Source organism: Alligator mississippiensis, chromosome 6 (genome assembly GCF_030867095.1).
Source record: "Alligator mississippiensis isolate rAllMis1 chromosome 6, rAllMis1, whole genome shotgun sequence".
NCBI classification, from domain to species: Eukaryota; Metazoa; Chordata; order Crocodylia; family Alligatoridae; genus Alligator; species Alligator mississippiensis.
In genome coordinates, this window is record NC_081829.1 from 53,316,108 (window position 1) to 53,338,815 (window position 22,708).

The 22,708-nt window shown below is 40.9% G+C and overlaps 1 protein-coding gene across 1 annotated transcript in view; it reads right to left on the reverse strand.

Annotated features, from left to right (window-relative positions):
- Positions 1–22,708, reverse strand: part of CTNNA3 (catenin alpha 3) — a 1,574,321-nt gene that overhangs the window by 606,542 nt on the left and 945,071 nt on the right. Inside the window, 1 exon segment of the mRNA XM_059729874.1 lies at positions 3,660–3,752. Within this exon segment, the coding sequence (XP_059585857.1) occupies positions 3,660–3,752 (93 nt within the window).

Sequence of the window (22,708 nt, forward strand, 5' to 3'; positions counted from 1 at the left end):
TAGTGAGCCTCGGGGATCTGGGCCAGGTCCCCCCCCCCCCGCAGCCCCAGGGACATCCCCCCCACCACTCTCCCAACTTCCCCCCACACCCCCCTGCCACCCCTCACCCCCCCGACACCCATGAACCCCCCCCTCAACTTACCTTGGATAGCACTGGGGGCAGCAGAAACACAAAAGAGATGCTCTCTCTCTTGTGCACTAAGAGAAAACCAGAGCATCTCTTTTGGAGGACTGGCTCTGGGCACGATCTTGAACCGTGCCTTGCTCTGCTGTATTATGGAGCAGATTTTTTAGACCCCTGGATATCCCCATGCTGCAAAAAAGGGGTTTGAGGCAGGGCAACAGGCACATGCACGCTCATCTGGAAGCACCCTATGGGTCTAAATCTGCTTCTCTTATTTTTTACTGAAGTAAAATGTCCATTGCTTTCAATTCTGAAGGTTGCCAACAAGGGTAAATCTTGCAGGATTCATTACTTAATAATAATTAGCACATCATTAAATTGTACCACTTATTGTCTAAAGAGATCTTCAGAAACCCCACTATATTCCTGAGATATAAAAATTATCCCCATTTTAGTTATGGGGAAATCAAACACAGACAAATTTAAATGGCCACAGAGAAAAATCAATGTTGGAGATACAATTAAAATTCAGGAATTCCTGGCTCTAGGTCTTATACTCAAGACCATGACTTTTTCAATAAAAAGAGAAAATACATTTTGAGATACAATAATGATATATAATAATTAAGGTGGATTTATATGGACAGAGCACAAACTAGCTAGAAAAATTACATGCCACAAACTAGGGCTGTGAGAAGCTTCGGTAGCTGATTAGATTCGGAGGAGATTCGGTCCAATTCAGGGACTGAATCTCTGAATTCAAATTGAATCAGGAGACCAAGTAAAATCTCTGAATTGATTTGGAAAAGCTTTGGAAAAGATTCGTCCACTTCAGAGATGCAGCCAGAGACTAAACAGGCAGCTGACAGCTGCCTCCATCTGGTAAGTTTATTGGGGTTGGGGGAGAAGGGGGGAGGGATTGGGGCTGGGGCTAGGGCTGGAACAAGTTGCCCAACCATGGTGGGAGGGGCACATTACTTGGGGAGCAGGGTAGGGGGGTTCTGCTGTGCTGCCACTTGCCCAGCCAGGGAGGGAGGGATGGGGTGGGATGCAGACGCAGTTCACTCCAGGCAGAAGGAGGCAAGTGGCATCAGGACATAGCCCCCACTCCCAGCGCTGCTGTGCCCACATCCTACATCCCCTGCACTGGCTGGCAAGTGGCAGCAAGGAGGTGCTCCTGCTCCCAACTCTGATGCGGGCATGGTACACTGGGAGTGGAGGCTATGCCCTACTGCCACCTGGAGCAAGCTGCACCTACATCGCATCCCTCCCCCTTGTGCCAGCTGGGCAAGCGGCAGCAGGGCAGAGCCCCAATAGCTTCCCCCACTGGGGCAGAGGCAGGCATAGCTGGAGAAGCCATGGGAGAAGCCCCATCCCCCACCCGGCCCAGCCTAGTCCCACACTCACTGGCTCTGGCAGTGGTAATTGGGGCCTGTACAGAGCCCCCTGCACAGTGAGAGGCAGTGCGGGTCAGTGGTAGGCAGTGGAGATTGCCCCCCCCCCCACTGCCTGGCACCCACGTGGCAGCTGTCCCATGGTATGGGTGCAGCATGGCTTGGCAGGGCACCACACACTGTCTGGGAGTTGAGGCATCTCCAGCAGTCAGCTGGAGCCCAGCAGTGCTCAGCCCCAGCAGCCTCAGTTCTCAGACAGCACACAGTGCCTTGCCAAGCCATGCTGCACCCACACAATGTGATAACTGCCATGCAGGTGCCAAGTGGGGGGGGGGGCAATCCTTGCGGCCCCCCACTGCTCCGTGCCACATAAAGGGGCTCTGTCATGAGCATCCAGAGGCTCCAATCACCGCTCCTACCGCTGGTGAATGTGGGGCTTTTATTTTTTATTTTTTTTAGAGCTCTGCACTCACCGGCTACAGAAGTGGCAACTGGGGCCTCTGGGCCCTCATGGAAGAGCCTCCCGTGCAGCGCAGGGCAGTGGGGGCAGCAGGTATCACCCCTCTGCTTGCCACCCATGCAGCAGCTGCCCCATGGCGTGGGTGCAGCACACATTGGCAGGGCACTGCGTGCTGTCTGGGAGCTAGGGCGACTCCAACAGTCAGTCAGAGCTCAGCAGCACTCAGCCCCAGTGGCCTCAGCTACCAGGCAATGTGCGGCACCCTACCAAATGGTGCTGCACCTGTGCCATGGGGCAGCTGCTGCATGGGTGCCATGGGGGGCAATCCTCAGTACCCTCCACCACTCTGCGCTGTATGGGGGTGGCTCTGCCATGAGTGCCTAGAGGCCCCAATCACCTCTCCTGCACCTGGTAAGTACGGGGCTTTTTTTTTTTCAAGTGCTAGGACTAGGCTGGGGCTGGGCAGGCAGCCATGGAGGCTTCTCCTGTGGCTCCACCTACTTGGATAGAGGCAGACACAGCTGAAGGAGCTGCGGGAGAACCTGCAGCCACCTGGCTGTGCCTACCCCTCCCCGGCTGATCCAAATCACCGAATCTCTCCAAAGCTGATTCAGCCAAATTGATTCAGGACAATAATCCGAATCTCCAAATCAAATCACTGTCTTCCAAATCGGCAGAATCTAAATCAAATACTTCCCCATTTGTACAGGCCTACCACAAACTGAATTTACAAGTTTAATAATCACCTACAGAAGTAAAAACAGCAGACTGAACCACACTGAATTGTAAATAATTATAAAAAATATACTGTGCAATTTAAAAATTAACTAAAAGTGCTATGTTCACAGTTTGCATACTGTTCTTCATATTGATCTTTTTTTCTAGCCTTGATGCACTTTCAACATTTATAAGCCTGGAATGAGCCCTGAGGAAAGAATAGATCCCTCACTCTTGGTAAAAAGAAATACTATAAATCTTGGTTGTTTAAATTTCATTTCAAATATAGTTTAAACACTTTATGAGATAAGGCAAGAATGTTCAGCATTTCCTTGAAGCCCTAATCATCTTCAATATAGCTTCTGCACTGACAAATTTAGACCCAATGTAAAATAGTTTGTTTTTATAAAAGGAGATATAGTTTTAAAGTTGCACTTTCATTTTAATTCTATATCAGCCAAATGAACTGAATATGCATTCTGTTTTTCATGTTAGTATTCCTACCAGAAATATACTTGCTGTTCTGCAGCATGCCATTTATTTGGCCAAAGGAAAACCTTCAAAAATATGGTGTGGAGACAGTCAGCAGAACTGAAACCCTTCCATAGCCCAAGAAGGCTGATATACATTTCAATATATCAAATGGTGTAAAAGTTTCAATTCACAATAAAAACATGCAATAGGATTAAAGATGGTTAAATTAAAGCAATACCTAGCAAAGTAGCAAAGCTTGTTTTTACTTTTATTTAATTTGCCTCCATAAATACAGATTATTAGTTAGTCTTGCTACAGTCTTAGAAGCAGGAAAAAAAAGAGAAGAGTTAAATAAATTGTTCTTAAATTAACCTTTGCTTATTTACTTTGCTTACTGATTTTTCAGGGGTAAATAAACATACTAGTTGTATACAGATATACAACATAGGCCCAAGTGCCCTGTGCTAGGAATTAATCAAAGACATCATACCTGTGGGCATATAGTCTCTATGTAATTAGCTGCCATTTGGATGATTTTAATTCCATCTTCATTTGTTGACAATGAGCAAGCAAGATTAGCCACCTAAAACAAAAGAGGTTCTGTAACTATGCATTCATTTTCACAGCATCAAAGCAAATACTGACACACAGATGTTACCTTGCTAAATGGAGAGAAGTCCATGCTAGATCCATGGTGCTTCATTTTGGGAAGTTACTTTAGCAAGGAATATGGATACCTTGCAAACATGAGAGAAACAAAGTGCAGAAAAAAAGCAGCAACAACAAAAAAATGTCACAACCTCTCTTTTATTAGGGTTCAATGCATAATGATAAAGAGGGGCTGGGTTTTCTCCAGAAAAGTCACCAATTGAACCCTGTTGGGAAGCTTGAATTTTCATTAGGTTTCAGTTGACTACTTTGTGACTCATATTCACAAACCCAATTTTTTTTTATTTACATTCAGAGCCCTAAATATTAAATTAAACTATTCTGGACTTGCATTTTGAGAATTGTTGAAGTGGTCTGTTTGGTACAAGTACTGTCAACTGCTCTACATAGAGTTTTTCTATTTGCATAACTGTTTTAGTTGGGGGGGTTAAGATTTTTTTTCTGATTACTTAAAACAGCATATCTCATAGTGGAGGTTGCTATATGGATATAGAAGTGCCTTATACCAATACATCTTGTTATTTATTTTACAGTTTATCAGGAGACAGATTGTAGCCCACTTTTCTATGGGAGCAAAGCCTCCCCAGAAGGTTCTGTGGCATACAAGGCACAGCTGGATATGGAAGAAACACACGCACTCCTGCGGTGCCTGGCAGTATCAACAGATGACTGGGACAATTGAATAAATATGAGGAGGGGTGAGGCTGTGGGATTTGTCACTATATATAGTGTCTTCCATTCCCCCTACATAGGGAATATCATTATGTCCCTAGGCTATTTCATCCACTAGTAGCTTTGGGAAAATGACCTGGCCCCAAGCATATTTATCTAATATCCAGCCTGACTACACAGACCACAGTCTGGGTTGGAAAATAATGGCTAGGCAACTCTTGCATACCTACAGTTAAATATGCATATATATTATTAAATATAATATCTAACACTTATATAGTGCTTTATATAGTCCAGATTCTGTGAAAAAAATGTTAACTATTTAATATTCATATACCTAGCACACTGGATGATATTTCTATAAAAAATAATAAATAGTACTTTATGATTGGGGTCTACCCAACTTCAGAAGGCAGACAGTTGATTTAGTAGGGAGATCACAGGGCCAGCTGCCATTTTGTCAGCTGATTGCAGCAGGGCTTCCCCATACCTCTGATTGGACAAGGGGCCCCAGGGGCCCTAGTGGACCTGCCCCTTGCTGCTGACTGATTGCAAGGGCTGTCTTTCATGCAACCCCACCCCTCACTGCTGATTGGTAGAGGGGGCAGGGCCACATGACAGGCAGCCTTCTCGGCCAATCAGCAATGAGGGGTGGGGTGGCAGCCATTTTTCCTCCTCTGCATGCTGGCAGTCCGTCTTCCCCCTTCCCCCCCAGCAGGTTGTGTGGTTGGACTGCAAGCACCACGAGGACTGAGAGAACCAGAATTTTATTTTCAATAAGTTTGTTTTTTTACTGATTTTTCAGGCATTGGCCAATTTCCCAATTTCCTCATAATCCATGAAATCACAATTTTGGTATGCCCCTATTTATAGCTATAAATAAATCCCTTTAAACATAAGTTATAATTAGCTGGCCTAAGGCAACATAAGTAGTTGTATTAGCAGTTCAGAAGTCCTGAGGTAAACTTAAAAATCATGAGATTTGAAACAAAATACATATTGAATTAGTTTCATAAATTCACAGAAATAAAGATGACTAGGTCTGGTCCAATCTGACCTCTTGTATAAGTAAGATCATTAACAATATCATTTTCCCTATAGCAAAGTTGTTGGGTTTTTTTCATTTGTGTTTAGGTTCCTAAGAGGTTGGAAGTCACATTTTCCAGATTTTGTCCATATCACTGGATACGTACTTACCAAAAAACTGGGGCTATAACTTTAAAACTAACACCAAGGAACAAAGGACTTCTGCTACATTTGAAAGAGTTGACCAGTGTGTAAAAGTTCTGCCATGAACAGGTGTGATACCTTACAGACATAGTGGTATTATTCCCCTAAAGTATGACAAAACTGCATTTTTACTAGGACAGCTGATTGCAGTCAGGGTAGCATTGGGGAGGTAGGGGTAACTATAGTGGTACAAAGCAATTTTGCCACATAGCTCCACTTTCACTAAAAGTATATTGTTGCCACCGTATACCTATTTTTTAATACTAATAAAGCTCTTGCTAGGATGGTAGACTTGGACTTCTACAAATACTGTCTGAGCTACCTCTTAGACAAGATATATTATGTTATATGCATTAACTAGACACGTTAAGGTAACACCATAGTAATATTTTAAGTGAAACAAGGCTCACATTAAGAATGGTTTCTAATGTTGATTTGAACGTTTGGAATTCTCAGTAGTCAATTTTGAGAACTAATTAGTAAAATTATGAGCTGACTTCCACACACTTAGCTTCCCATGTGTCATATTTTAAGTACCTTTCAAATATAGTACCTTCACTTATACGGCATCACATATGAAAAGAAAACATTCACCAAGGTTAAGTGCAAAAATTATAGATCTTTTCCTGAAGCAATTCCTCACTGCCTGAAGCAATAACATTTCACAGTACAACAAAAATGCAATAAGAACCAATGAGGTTTTCCTTCAAATTGAAATAAATCCTCAGCTTCTATTTCTCTGCCACATGCTCCTAAATGTTTCCAGTTTCATTTCACAGCCCATGGAAATTTCTTAAAAAATAAAGAAGTTTTGATCTCAGCAGGATCCACTGTAAACATTGATGGTGGGAAACCTCTTTTCAACTTGTAAATAAACACAACTTGTAAAGCTGCAGACTCAACTTCTCTTAGATGGCCAAGGGCTGCTTGATGAAAGTCTGGATGGCAGAAGGGTAATTCACTATTTTGCCCCCCATTTTGTTGGCTGCACTGCCTGGGTAGCAGTCCAGTTCCTGGCATAAATTTCATCTACCTGAGCGCTGAAATGATTTGTGCACTCCGTCCTTATAGTCTATATCATCTATGAAGGATACCAGAAAACAAAAGAGGATACTAGCACAATTCCTCTCTGTTCAAATATCCTACTATGCCTGGTTATAATCTGGTAGGGAATGATCTTCAACATCCATAACTATTTTCATCCTGAAGTCAGCTGCCATGATATTTTTAAAACACATTTGACTGATAAAGATTTTTTTTTTTTTTTGGCAATTTGCTTCCTCTATTGGTTCTGCAGTCATCAAGCATTCCTCTGCTGGGCAAGTTCCAAAGACAATTCTTGATAATGGAGAAGGACAGACAAGAAATAAACAAGTAAACAGTTGGAAACTAGCTAAGCTCCTATTCTGCTATATACATGATTTGCAATGTGGAAAAGGATAAAATTCACAGGACAGAAAGTTTCACTTTATAATGGCTTAAGAGAATATTTCACACTCAAAAAGTATTTTAAAGTCAGAACACTATAGAAAATAATTGACTGGCCCTTCTAGCATAAACCTCATTATTGCTTTACAACTTTTCTCCTGAGTATTTACAATTGCTGTCAAAATAGCTATATGAAAGATGAATTTGGTTCATCTTTCATTGTAAATGGAATGAGAAAAGCTGTAATATTTATGTTTCATAAAGTGAGTAGGTATGTCCACCGTCCATGCACAGGTAGCACACCATGTTGCATCCTGCCTTTTTTCTAGGGAAGGTGACTTGATTAACAGCCACACTTTACCAACAAGACAAGAAGTCGAAGATGTAGTAAATTGTTATCATTGTGACAGCCCCAACCATCAGCACATAAACCCCCAAACAAACTTTCCCTTACAGTATCCTTAGCTTTCACTATTGAAGGGGTCAGAAATTGAAGTGCCAGTGATAGAAAAAGGCTTAACGCTCACTGAAATATGAAAAATTAGTTCAAGTTGATGGCAGGGCTCTGCTACAAGCCATGAGCATTTCTCTACCAGTTTCCACTTTCCATAGTGTACCCCAAGTTGGTAATACAGGTAATAAACTACATCACCAATCCTGAATGCAAACAGCTCATAAGAAAGCCTACCACAAAATTATGTGGAGAACTCCCGCCCTACTTAAAAGGATATGGGATACTAACAAACGCTTCTTAAACAGCATGGATGCTTTCAACTATACCAGCCAACAAAGATGTGCATTCCCAGAATGCCATATATTCATCAAGAATACTGGGCAGCCTAAAGAACTCATGTTGTAATATCTATTTAATATCCCCTTTATGTCCAACTGATAATCATTATCTAGACTACAGAGTTATATATATAATTTCTCACACATGGTTAATATCAATTGTTGGAATGAAATAAAGTCCATGGCTGAAGAAAAGCTGGTTGAAGTGAAACCTAAGACAAGGTCATACACTTTAAAGAGTATGAAGCTATGATGCAGCTTCTGTTGGTTGAAGGTACTTATCCATAACTGGTCAATTTAGTCTTCTAGTTTAAGAGTACTCTAGATTCTTCGTTGATATTAACTTCCTATGTACCAGTAACTAGATATTTTCTGGCATCTTTGGTTGGCTAGGAGACTCCATCTCATATTGGTAAATGATGATCCAGGTTCAGTATATATTTAATAGGAATTTCCCATCTGGTCAAAGCAACTCTATATTCTCGGACACAAATTCATTAGCCAAAAGGATGCTCCGAGTAATAGAGGATGCTGCAGTAATACAGGCTACTTGAAATATATCAGACTTCCCCCTCCACTCTCTAAAATGGCATTTCGTAAATGTTTAATCAGGTTCCAGATTCCAGTTTTCTTTTTCAAGGTACTTTGCAGTCTAGACCTATCATATCTGAAAAAAACCACCGGAAGTTCTAGGATGAAGAGAACGATCAACAACTCTGCTCCTCAGACTCAAAGGAACTTTCTTCCATAAGGGTAGATTTTGCTCCTCTGTGTTGATGTGGGGGACCTCATTTTGGATTTGAGTAAAAATAGTACTTTCAAGTTAGTGTCTCCTTGAAATAGAAACATTCAAAATAAAATAGAAAATTAAAAATAAAAATGAAGGGGACTGTAACAGGAAGACAGAGCCTCCTTATTACTTTAAGGAAGAATCAGAAGTATGGAGAGCTCCAAGTGGGCTAGATGGCTTCTTATGAACTACAAGAGAATAAGCTGCCAGGGTGTTAGAGGCTGTGAGTGTCTATTGAAAAGTGAGCTGCAAAGTGAGTTGTACATTAGGGCTGAGGCAGCTTGGGCCACATAGTGGCTATTGCAGAGCTAGCTGCTGTGCATTAATAGCATGGGGCAGAGCCAAACTGGGATAGCTGGGACATGGCAATAGCTCCTAGCCTAGCCACTGTGAGCTGTTCTGGAGGGCAACCAGTCTAAGTAGAAACACCTGTGGGCAGCTGAGAAGCCATGTGACCAAAAGAGGCAGGTCTTAGGCAACATATAAGGCCTCGACTGGAGCTAGGGAAGCAGTCTGGTCTAAAAGGCTGTCAGAAGGAGTTCTATACTAATAGGACTGGGGCTAAATAACTGACTAGGATCTGCCTGAGATGACGTGTACAAGGAAGGAAATCAAGGCTTGTTATGCAGACAGAGTGCTTATAGTTTGCATTATAGCCTGGGTTTTACTGGGCTTGGGATTGCTAGGGGAGGTGGAAGTCCCAATGATGCCAGATAGGGACATGGTTATTCCAAGCCCTTGGAGGGTGAACCCAGAGGCAAGATCAGAGACCTGGAGGGGTGAGACCATAACTCATGAAGAGTGAACCTAGAGCCCTTGGGAGCTGAACTTAGAGCCCTGGAAGGGTGAGACTAGAGACTGGAAGGGCAGACCCAGAGCTCTACAGGGATGAAGGCAAAGCTGTGAGGTGCAGGACCAGAGCCCAGCAGAAATGGAACCACAGCAAGAGAGGCACAAGCGGGGCTAGACATCAGTTAGGACACAGGGGCCCTGAGAGGCTCAAGGTTGGACTGACAGCTGAGGGACCACCAAAATAAACATTTGGTAACACCTGTGAGGCATGGGCTGGCTGTAAGAGTGATCAGAGACCATGGATGTAGCCCTTAAGGGATTTGGTTACCAAAGCACTGGTAGATCTAGAAGGGCTAGGCCAGTGTTTCCCTGGCACTTTTGGACAGCCTCTACTCTTTTTTTCCTTCAAACAACGTAACAAGCATGGCAGTTTAAGTAAAGGAGAAATCCAAGTACCAGAGTGGCAGGCACTGCCAGGCTACCAGGGGGCTATCTCTGGGACCTGGGCCTGCTATAGAGACATGTTATACATGATTTTAATAAAAATGTTTCTCTCCCTAAACTTTTTGTGAACTATCTTCAAATCTAACAAAAATAGTGACCTTACCATGACACATGTACTGAACTATATGGCACTTGTATCTTTTTAATAAAAGAAAGTTTTTACAGCAAAAATAACCACCATATATAACTGAAGAAAAGTTAGGAAAAAATTGCACACTCGATAGAATAAGTACATTATACTATCTAATACCTGTGAATATTATTTTACTATTTAGATGATGAAAAAAGAGAAAAATTATTAACTTCATAGTAATCATTGCAAAGAAATGTAATTATACATAACATAATATACATAGTTGACTGGCTGTGAAGAGGCATTCATTTCTAACAAATGTATTACTCTTTTGGGGGAAAAAATGCCTAGCTGTAATTAAAAGATCTGATTTAGCCAGATTGAGCTTGATCTGATGACTACACATGCACAAAAAGATATTGGTTGCAGATCTTATTATGGAAATTAAACACAAAGGTAAAAGAAAAGAGTATGCTGTGGAATCTCCACAGAAAGATAAAGATGGTTGAAAAGGATCCTCCAAAGGATACGGTGAAGGAACAACTACATAGAAACATGAGATTGAAAGGTATCTCCTGTGTCACTCAGTTGTGCCCCTGTACTGCAGGAACCATATCCTGTAATCCCATGTACAAATTTATCAAGTACCATTTTAAAATCAGCTAGGTTGGGTTTTTCCTCCACACTACTCCACATGGAAAGGCTGTTCCATAACTTGGTGTGGTAGGAAAAGAACCAGGTGAGGGAAAAAACTATGGAAGCCCCAAAGTGTAGGCAACTGTGTTAAAAGCCAAAAGTAGTGTTCCTTGTTCATAGAAAACTTCACCAAGGAGATGGGCTCCAAGTTCCTGACTGCAGCAGAGCCAATGGAAGATATGCTATTGTTGTCTGTCCAACTCATCATTTCAGTATCTTAGTTGTGGAGCAATCCATCTACTGGGATCACTCCAGAGTCAGACCTTTGAGTTCAGTCAGGCCTGAGCTAGGGCGAGGGCCACTCCAAGGCAGACTGCCCCAGAGCTAGGGCCTCTACAATTTCAGCCATGCTATAGGAGTGGCGCAATGCAGTTGTAGGGAAAGACCTCCTTGGAGCTGTTTAAACAGCACTTTCAGAACACACTGAGATGAAGAGACAAGGGAGATGGCTGCATTTGGGCAGATAAATGGGGTCAAGTCTGAGGCTTTTTAAGATCATAGAGATTAAAGCATGCCTCTCTTAGGAACGGAAAGAGCCAAAGATGGTTAAGGAGAAGAGTAAAGGTAGGTCTGAGAGGAGGCATCAGAAAGATCAGAAGATAGGATGGAACAAGTGCATTTAATGGAGAGTTTGAGGAGAAGAATGCATATGAAACATTGGTGTCTGTATCAGAGGAGAAGAATGAAAAAAGATTACACTGCATATTTTCAGTTTCCTCTTAGAAGGTTTCAAGCAGAAAGAGGAACAGAGGTCACAGGAGGCAGGATTTTGACAAGTAGTCAAAAAGGCAAAAAAAAGGAAGTTGGGATTGAGGACATAGGATTCAGTTAAATTGAAAGCACAGAATAGCTGAAGATGGTAGAAATGGCAGAGAATATGGTTTTGTAGTTGAGGAATTCAATCTGGTCACAGGATTTTAGCCAGAGATTTTTGGCCACCACACAAGAACAGGAACAGAGGGAACAAATATTAGGGGGAGAAGAAATCTAGGGATTGGAAGGGTGGGGCCTTGATGTGAACACTCAACAACAATACCAAGATAATAGAGGACAATGAGCAGACAAAAAGCTATCAGTGCTGATGGAATGGTATTTGCAGCAGGGCCAAGTGAATGCTTGATGGACTAGACAGAAATTGAGGTGCATAAGAATTTTACTAGCTTATGGATCAGCCAGGCAAAAACTGCCAAGTGCAGACTATATGTATGTTCCTAAAGGAACTCCTCTAACAGTGTTCTATAGTCCACCATCTGATTTGTCCCCGACTATCACACACGGCTAAGCAACTCTCCTGAGTTCCTCAAACTCAAACTAGACTGTAAAAGCTCCCCACAGTGCAAAGGCTGCTTTCTTTTCATTGTCCCACCGCAATTAAAGAATCAAGAATCTTTAATAGGCCTCTGTTTTCTAGTTGCAGAGTTATTGCAACATCTGATTCCCAATATCCAAGCAGAAAGGAGTAAAAAAACTTTACGTTTATAAATAGTGGTGAAATAATCAGCTGGATAAAAACATAGGCTGCTGACAGATGTGAAAAAACTGGCACTTTACTTTCAGGTTGGTGTGCTTCCACACCAAGCACAGCACATGCCCAAAAAGAAACTATATCAGTTTCACCTGGCTAGTCCAGCATCTGTATAGATTGCACACTTCACTGGGGCTTTTTGGCACTTTTATATAATAGCTGATTCAATTAGCTAATAGGTGATTGAATCAGCTTTTAAATAAGAGTGCCAAAAAGCCCTGCTGAAGCATATATAGATGCTGGCCAAGATGGGCCAAACTGACACAGTTCCTCTTCCAGTAAAGCACCTTTCCCACCCACCCCCACATCTGTCAGCGGCCATAAGGTTTTAATCCTGAGAAGCATCTGAATTTAAGTTCAATCCTTTACTAATGAGGAGAACACTTCTTGATGCTCTGTGGATAAATGTAGCTAAATAAGTCCTTTTAATAGTAAGTATAACACATCCTAAAAAGCTGCAAGAGACCCTTATTAGACTAACAAAATGACACAAAAATAGTTGTAAACCATAAATGTATTTGACAGGCTACATCAGACATCTTTTTCAGAGCCAATGATGTTTCCATTGTTTTCTGAGGTTAAGCAGCTATACATACTGGAATTCTAACAACTGATTAATAGGATCACTGAAAAAGGGATTAAGTGTCAACAATAATGTAATTGGCATTTATATTATCATGGTAATTGACTCTAAACAACTAAGGATTGTTGTTCATTCTGATCATCTGTGTCAAATTCAAAAACCAACACTCCAGGGTAGTGACAGTCCACATTTACAGCAGATAAATGTTAAAAATACCAAAAATACACACTTTCAATTGGTTTAGTTCTTAGGTTAAGCTTTTTATAAAGATAAATCTGTGCAATTTCCACATTAAGAAAACAGAAATAAAACGCATTGTTACTTTTTACTAGCACATAGATTATATATTTCTAGTAACCCAGGGAAGATAAATAAACAGCATTTCCTTAGTAATCTCTGTTTTCCCTATTGTAGTCTTTAGAGTTTCCATATTCTTAGCTCTGAAGTGAAGAATTTTCATCAGTGACTTAAGTCTTTTCATGCAATAGGAAGTTATAGTTGTGGTGGGAGAAAACTTTTTGGAGTTTGTTGTTTAGTTGTATAGGGATTAGGTAACACGGGTAAAGTTTTTATTGTAGTATATTTGCTTGAGTAATGATTATTAAGTTAGTAAAGAGGTAAAATGGCTTTTTTAAAGGGTGGGGTGTTTTTTTATATTTTTTATAATAAGGTAAGATTATAGGGTTAATAAAAGTAATACTTGGGTGGTGCTTTATAGATTTTTATAATAGTATATTTTTATTAAGTTGAATTAGTATTTTTTAAAAGTTAAAAGTTAAGTAATAGCAATATTATGATACGTTAGTAAAAACTTGTATAGTAGTAGATATTTTTTAAGGATATGATTATTGTACTTAGAATAATGGCTTTTTTGTGTTATTTTGTTTTTTGTTGTATCTGGTTTATAGTATATAGATATAGATTTACTTGTATTTTATTTAGAAAATGGTTAATATAGTTAAAATGTTTATTTAACATAAGTAAAGGTTTAGCTATTATTTTGTCTTGTGGTTAGCTTGTCTTGTTGTTAGGCTACAGGTTATGTTTTGTATTTAGCTGTAAAGTTAATATTTTTTAATAATTTAAATTATTGTTAATTTATGTTATTAGAAAATTATTTTATTTTAGGGTAATAATAAATTTGTTTATTACAGTGTTTTTTGTTTTAAATTTTTAGAGAGAATTTTGGAATATATTTTTAAATATTTAAGCTTTAGTGGAGTTAGGTTTTGATGATTGTTGTTGGATATTTGTATGAACTGACTATATATTTTTACTTGTTTTTGTATAAACTTGTTTTAGAGAGTATAAATATTGAAAACAGTATAACAGGCAGATTATAGTTATAATAATTTTGATTATGTTTAATATAAAAGGTTTAAGTTATCTTGTAAGGGAAGAGAATTAATTAGTAAGTTAGTTAAGAGATGTATTTTTGGGGATTTTAGTTATATCTTCAGGTTTTTGGATATGGATAGCTGTATTATTGAGGTGGGTTTGTACAATGGTAAAAGAACTGTTAATTTATATATAATATTTTAGTTTGATGACTGTGTATGCCCCCCCCTTGAGTAGTGAGGAGGAAATTAAGGGTTATGCGATTTTGAATTATTATTTGTTGGAGTTTTTCTTGGGTGTTAGCTAAGGCAGTAACGGTTTTTGAGAGGTTTTTGTGATTTTTGTTGAATTTGTGAGTTATGTTTTTTATTATAGTTTGGAGGTGTAATGTAAATTTTTAAAGATACATAGTGTTTATTTTTGGGAGTATACTTGTAAGGGAACACTTGAGTAATATTTTTTTGGTAAGTGGAGTTTTTTTATATTTGTTTACTATATTACAGTTTTTTTGTAATTTGTTTTGTTTTGTTTTGTTATCTGCCCCATGGAAGGTGCATGGTGAAGGATGTAGAGGGTTTTAGTATTGCCGGAGAGTAGATACTTTTTTTTTTTTGGCAGAGATTTTATGGTAGGCGTGGGAATTACAGACTTAGTATTGTTTTTTTAAAGCAGCGAGGTTTGAATATTTAGGAGGTATTTAGTTATCGTTTTTTAGTTTTAGCACTCTGCTTTTATTCTTGGATTTAAAGGAAGGATTTGTAGTTTTATTGAAGAAGTATTGTCTCCGGTAGAGATAAAATATAAGAGGTGAGTTTTTTATTGTTTAAAAGAGAGGAGGTGTGAACCGGTAATAAGGGGGAATGTTGGGGAACAGGGTGTTTAAATAACAGCTCGTAAGGGCTGAGCTTTAGTTTTCTCCTGGGGGTGGTTTTGATGGATACAAGAGCCAGTGGGAGAGTCTTAGTTTATTTTAACTTGCTTTTAGCATATAGCTTTTAAATTTTTTGTTTCAGGGTTTGATTTATTTTCTCTACTTGTCTTGAGTTTTCTGGGTGTTAAGGGGTATGGAATTTTCATTTTATTTTTAAGGCAGCTGGTCAGTGTTTTATTTATGTTAGCAGTAAAATGTGATCTTTGATTGCTTTTAATGATATGTGGTGGACTAAACCTGGGTATAATTTTGTTAAGGAGTATTTTTATTACTTGTTGTGCTGTAGTTCTTCTGGTGGGGAAAGTTTCTATTCATCCTGTGAGTTGGTCAACAATTACTAGGAGGTTTTTGTACCCATTGTCTTTAGGCATATTAGCAAAATTTATTTGTAGTCTTTCAAAGGGAGTATAAGCCCAGGGGCGGGCTCTAGGGGGTCCTGATTTTTCTCCTTTGATATTAAACTTTTTGCATATATTGTAGTGTTTTAAGAGTTTTTTTGCTTCCTGGTAGACTCCGGGTGCGTAGAACAGCCTATTAGTGATAGTAGCAAGTTTTTCACAACTTAAATGTTTGCTTTGATGGAGTTGTTGTAGATAGGGTTTAAGGGCTGCTTTAGGTAGTACTATTCTTTCATCTGGCAATCACCATATTTTATCTTTTTTAACTACTTTATTTTATGAAAGATCAGGTATAGAAAGTAAAAAAAAACATTAATCTCACTAAAGAGAAACTATTTCAGGACATTTAAAACTTTACACCGTGACAAACACTTTCGCAGTAATACACGTTATGCCTAACATGCCATATAGCTTTCGAGAAACGAGCAGTTCTACTCTTCTCTGTCTCATAGTACACGTGCAAAAACTTTCGGCATTTTACTTTGAGAAAAAACAAAAGCAGCTTGGTGAGAGCCCAGGGCACGGCATAAGCTGGAAGCCACAGTCCGCTACCGCGCTTAACTGCTTAGGCAGTGGTTTAGTTTTAAGCACTTTAAAAGGAGTTACTACTGCATAACTTGTTTTTTTAATTCTGTTGACTATTTTTGAAGAGCTATTTACATAAAAAATTAAGTCAGGGTTGTTTAAGGGTAAGTCACTAAGATTTGCCCTGGGTTTGTTTGAAAATACTGCAACTTGAAGGCAATCGTGGGAGTCTGGTTCCCTGTTGCTGAGTAGAGGTAATAGAGTAGCCAGATTCAGGGTATTGTATCTTTCTATGACCAGGTTTGTGGCTATTAAAAGTGTGGTTTTCTATTTGTTTATTCTTTGATGAGAAAAATGTTGAGTATTTTTCTGGAGGAGGAGGAGGGCTACTGTGTGTGGAGCCTTTACGATAAGGGGGTATCCGAGGACTAATTCCTGGGCTTTCTTGACTATTGTTGTAGTTGCTGCCACTGCGCGAAGGCAGCCTATTCCCTTCTTAGCCACTGGATCTAATTGTGCAGAGAAGTAAGCTACTGGGCGTTGGGTGGTGCCTAAGGGTTGGGTAAGTACCCCAGAGGCTACTCCTAGTCGCTCATGGATAAAGAGCGTGAAAGGTTTTTGATAATCTGGTAGCCTTAGAGCAGGGGCAGAAGTTAAAGCAGATGTTATATTACTGAAGCTGCGGGCGGCTTCATGATCTTAAAAGACTGGTTTTTCTTTTTTCTTTTTTTTTTCCTTTTTATTAAAAGTTTTAGTAGTAATGGCTAAGATTTCTGCCATGGATTTACTCTCAACACTCTCAGTGTTATGTTGGAGCTTCTTTTTAATATCTTTGCTAGCCTGACTTATGAATACAAGTTTTAACACAGGCAAAGTGGTAGGTGTCTCGGGGTCTATGTTTTTATACTGGCGTATAGCTTTACAGAGTCTTTTAAAGTAGTCTGAAGGGTGTTTTTCGGGACCCTGAACAGTAGCTGTCACTTTGGACCAGTTTGTAGTTTTATCTCCTGCTTTTTTTTTTTTTTAGTTCTTCTAAGATGCTGTCTTTTAGCATTCATATTGAATTCTGTCCCCCTTTCTGGTAATAATTTTAATTTGGATTTTGCCTAGGCACGCCATTAGTCATGGGGTGGTTTTCATGGGGCTGATCAGCTAGACATTGGTCAGTATGGCGTAGAAGTTGGGTCTTCTCGTCCGTAGTTAAGAGGCTTTCGAGAAGCTGCATGACATCTGACTAGGAGGGTTTATGAGTTATGAAAATGGTTTTGAAGCACCTTAGAACTACTTCAGGATCATCTCTGAGCCTGGGGGTGTTTTTTTGCCACTTTAAGAGGTCGGTAGTGGAGAACGGAGCATGTGTCCAGTGACTGATAACTTCTCCACCCTCGCCAGGCACAGGGTATTCTCTTAGGGGAGCCAGAAGGCTAGGGGCAGGTACTTGTTGTTGGGTATTATTAGCTATGGGAGTTGGATCAGTGTTCGGGGAAATTGAGTCTGGAGAGGGATGCCTTGATTCATCTACAGGCTCAGGACTTGGGTGGTTGCCGGGAGGCAGTCGGAGTGATGCCTCCCCATGATTTCCCAAGTCCCCTGCCGGCATGGGAATGAACGGATCAGGTGGGATAGGGGGTCTGGGCATGGGTTTATAATCATCTTCTGAATATGAAGGTGGTGCGGAAGGTTTTGGACATTGAAGGGGAGCTAATAAATTTGGGAAAGGTACAGGGGTCGGGGTGACTAAAGGCTTACTAGCAACATTGTCTCACAAATACCAATAATTCATTAGGTTGAGGTGGAGGTCCTCTAAGATCTTTCGTAAGGCAGCCAGGCGATTTGGGTCAAATGATCCATTTTCTGGCCATTGTCTTCCCAAATCTAACTGAGACATATAAGACATCTAATTAATTAAATAGATTTCTGCCATACGAGACTTGGATAGTTCTGCCCGTCCCTCCAAATGTTTCCAATTCCTGATCATAAAATCAAGGGGTGAATATTCTAGGCCACAACCCATGATTATATCCAAGTACAAGCAGTCTTATTTCCCTAAGTTCTACCTGCCTAGAAGCTGTTTCGTCCACGTACAACAACTGGTGTTCTCGGACCCCACTGGCTTTCTCCTTGAGGAGGGGCGTCTTGAGTCTGAGACCCTAGTCATTGGCTGTTATAACAGCATTTCTACCTTATATCCGTGTCTTTCGCCTTTCAGCCAGGCTGCCGCTCTAACAGCTTTTAAAGTGGCAGACGGATACCATCAAAGACTGCTTCTAGAGACCTCTAGAGGTAAAACCAGAGACCCAGAAAGTAGACAGAAACTAAAAACATACCTGACCTGAGGTACTCGCCGGTACCGTTCCTCTACCTGATTTGAGGATCCCGCCTTATTGGTCCTGAGGGGACCGTCCACCTCCCGAGACTGACCCAAATAGGTGAACTCACCTGGTGCGCACTGGGGTGTCAGGGGGTGGAGGTCTCTAAAGGCGCTAAGCTAGACGGGTTCCATCTGGGTCACCAAATTGTGGTGGGAGAAAACTCCCTGGAGTTCGTTGTCTAGCTGCATAGGGACTAGGCAACACGGGTAAAGTTTTTACTGCAGTATATTTGCTCGAGCAATGACCATTAAGCCAGCAAAGAGGCAAAATGGCCCCCCCTAAAGGGTGGGGCGTTCTTTTATACTTTTTACAATAAGGCAAGACTACAGGGTTAACAAAAGCAATACTTGGGCGGTGATTCACAGATCTTCATAGCACTTTCTAAAAGCTAAAAGTTAAGTAACAGTAACATTATGATACGTTAGCAAAAACTTGCACAGTGGTAGATATTTCTTAAGGACACGATCACTGTACTTAGAACAATGGCTTCTTTGTGTTATCTTGTTCCTTCCTGTATCTGGTTTACAGCACATAGACACAGATTTACTTGTTGCATTTTACTCAGAAAATGGTTAACACAGTTAAAATGATTACTTAACATGAGCAAAGGCTTAGCTATTATTCTGCCTTGTGGTCAGCGGTATTGCTAGGCCACAGGTCATGCCTTGTATTCAGCTGTAAAGCTAATACTTCTCAATAATCTAAATTATTGTTAACCTATGCTATCAGAAAACTATTTTATTTCAGGGTAATAACAAATTTGCTCACCACAACGTTTCTGATTTTCCTCAACTCCCATTAAAATCAATGATGCATGAGGAGTCAGCACCCAGAAGGGTAAGGCCCAGAATGTCATTCATAAACTTTGTTAACTACTTTAGAACAGTAGTGTAAATCAGAGGGGAGTGGGTTAGTGGGCATAAGCCCCAGGCACTGACTATGAGGGGGCACTAGAACTGTCCCCACTAGAAAACTTTGTCATGACAGGGGCAGCTCTGCACTGCCTGGTCATAAGAGCCCAGCAGGCCCAACCCACACCCAACTGTGTACCTTGGAGCAGAGTGCGAGTGGAATTCTTCCCTCCCCCTGGAAATCTTTGCCACCTTCAATATATCTCAGGTGAGGGAGGGAGGGTGCTGAACATCCTCAGGAGCAGCATTCAGGGACTTTGCACCATGGGGCTGCTGCTACACCAGCTAATGCTGCCACAGCAGCAGCAGTTGTAGAAGCTGCCTTCAGTATGCAGAGATCTAGGACAGGGAAGAATTCCTTTCCCACCTCCCCATCCCCCACAGCATAGGTGGCAGAAGGCCAGGGCTAATGGGGCTTAGCCCCCCACAAAATGCGGCTCTATTGCTCCAGCACCACCGCCACAGTGCTACTCCCTGCAGGAGGGAGGGGCAGCCCAGCACTACACCGCCCTCTGTACCCTCACCCCCCACAAGTAATATTTATTCCCACCACTGCTGCCCCACAGCAGTCTACAGTATTCATCATGCCTTCCTCCACCCCTGCCCTGGGCAATGAAGAAGCTCACTGTTCCTCTGATTTAGAATGGACATTCCTCTTTGCCTTTTTGGGAGTAGAGAAGGAAAAAGAAATCGTGGAAGGCAGTTTCAGAAATAAAATTAAGCACATTGAAAATGGTTCCTTACTTTCATAAAATAACAAATGTATTCCCAAGAATCACACTTCTCTCATGTATACCTACACAATGAGAGAGATGACCAGATGGCTTAATCTATCCAACACATGCTTATCATGCAGATTTTCTTGTGTTTGTTGTACTGATATGGTATGTATGATCTCACTGTAAAGCCGGTGGTATGCTGTATCTATTTATATCATCTTTATCACTGTCTGAATGAACATGGTTTACCCAAAGGAAATAAGAAATTAATACTAAAGGAAAAGAGAACAGGTGAAACTGCTAAGTATTTCTTGCCAATTTGTTCTGGGGCAAAGACAGTTGTCACTCCCAATAACAAACAGAAAGGGTCACTGGTGGGATTGGCATCCAAGTCATTATCTGCTTGTAATAGGAGAAAACAACCACCTAGTAGTAAAGGCATCTAAGTGAAATGGCCCTTTATCCAGAGGAATGCTAAATGTCCCAGGGAGAGAAGTTTCTGTAAGATTCTGAGACTCAGGAGCCATAAGGACAATGCTGATGGTGGGGGAGAAAGCTGGGTTACAGGTATTTTAATTCAGGGGATATCTATGAGGTGACTGAAGTCTTTGTATTTTCCCAGACAGAAAGAGGGTCCAAGTCCTCAGGAGTCAGGAATGACAGGATGAGCAAGAGGGCTGATCTCTGGCAAGTGTCTGTGAAGGAGTAGATGGTAGTCAGATAAAAGCTGTCAGGTAAGCAGATAAGAAATGTTACTTGCCTCTGTGCTTTCTCCAAGCTTATTGACAGTTTTTTTCTATTATAGTTCATTTCTCCTATATAATAAATCCTTTTGTTGTTTTCTCTCCTTGCTGACTGCCTATGGTAGAACAATCTTTGGACAAATGATATTCCAAGCTAGCCCATTCCAATGAAAGGGGGACCTAAGAATTCTCCCACAACCCATGGGGAGTCCATCTAGAGCTGGAAGAGATTTCCCTGCTGCATCTGTGAAGTTCTGTATAACGACAGTGAAGCCAAGGCTTGTGGGAATAAGGAGGTATCCTAGGGCAAACCTTGGTCTGTTCTGTGGGGGTACAGACAGAAGTGACAATTTGCACCCAATCTGGCCATAGAAAGCAGTCTATAGCCATGACCAAACAGAAGTGTATGGCTGTAGACAGCTTGAAAAATGGCTAATAAGGTGAAAATCTGACACCTCATTGCATGAGGTACCAGATAAAGACGTTTCAAAATGTAGCATCTTCTGTAACTTGTGGCTGCTGAGTACCCAGCTTCTTGCTGTTTTCAGAATGGGAGGAGGGAAAGGGAACAGAGGGAGTTCAGTCGGGGGGGGGGGGGGGGCGTTCAGCTCCTCCTGGAGGGTAGAGTGAGTGTATTGGAGTCGCACCCCCCCACTCAAGTGGAAGGGCTTCAATTCACCACCCCCACCTTTCAGCACCAGCTGGGGAGCCCAAAGAATGAGCTCCTCCTGCTGCCTTACCCCCCTCCCTCCCATTCTGAAAACAGCAAGCACTGTCACAGAGCCCCAGCCCTTGTTATGGGAACCTGGCTGCAGGATCTCAGCAGGCAGCTAGATTCCCTTCCCCTCTGGAACCAACACTGAACCTCTGTTTGGTTGTGGGTAATGTTGTAACTCAGAACACTTTGCAGAAAACATTCTGAGTTACAATTTGGGGCTGCACTTCTGTTGGCACCTTGGGACAAGCAGTGGGACAGCAGGGAAAAAACTTGGAGCTCTAGGGGTGGACAGGTTTTTGACAAGGTTGTGTGGACAGGTTTGTGACAGATTTGTGACAAGGATAAACTGTATGCTGGATGCCAAAAGCCCCTGATAAAATTTATCATGAAAGAGTTTACATTTAATTTCTGGTAATATACATCAACACTGACTTTTTTCAACTAAAACAAACAAACGAACAAAAAACCCACTTCAGTATTACCTGGACATAATTATAGGGTTCTAAAGAGGATGAAGCTAGAATGTTCTCAGTGGTGACAGATGACAAAACAAGAAGCAATGGTCTTAAGTTGCAGCAAGGGAAGTTAGGTTAGATATTAGGAAAAAAACTTGATCACTAGGAGGATAGTAAAGCACTGAAACACATTATCTAGAGAGGTTGTGAAGTCTCTATGATTGGAAGTTCTTAAGACCCAGCTAGACAAAGCCTTGACTGGGATGATCTAGTTGGGGATGGTCTTGCTTTGAGCAGGGGGTTGACTAGATGACCTCCTGAAGTCCCTTCCAACTTTAATTTTCTATGATTCTATATCACTTAAAAACAAACAGATCTCATTTGTAAGCCTCTAAAAGTTAGTAATTCTTATAATTCTAACCAATCAAATCCCCATTTTGTTGGCATCAGATAGACAAAAACAATATCAGTACAAAAACAGAAATGCATACAAAACTAAACAAAAAAAAGCATAACAGACATTTCAGACCCTATAATTGTAAAATACTGATAATAGACCTTTCAGTATAGAGAATTAAAAATGCCATTTTTTTTCAAAATGATTGGGAAAACTTTCAAACCTTGTAATTGATTTATTTTTTTTTTTATTTTAATAAGAAAAGTAAATCACTAAGT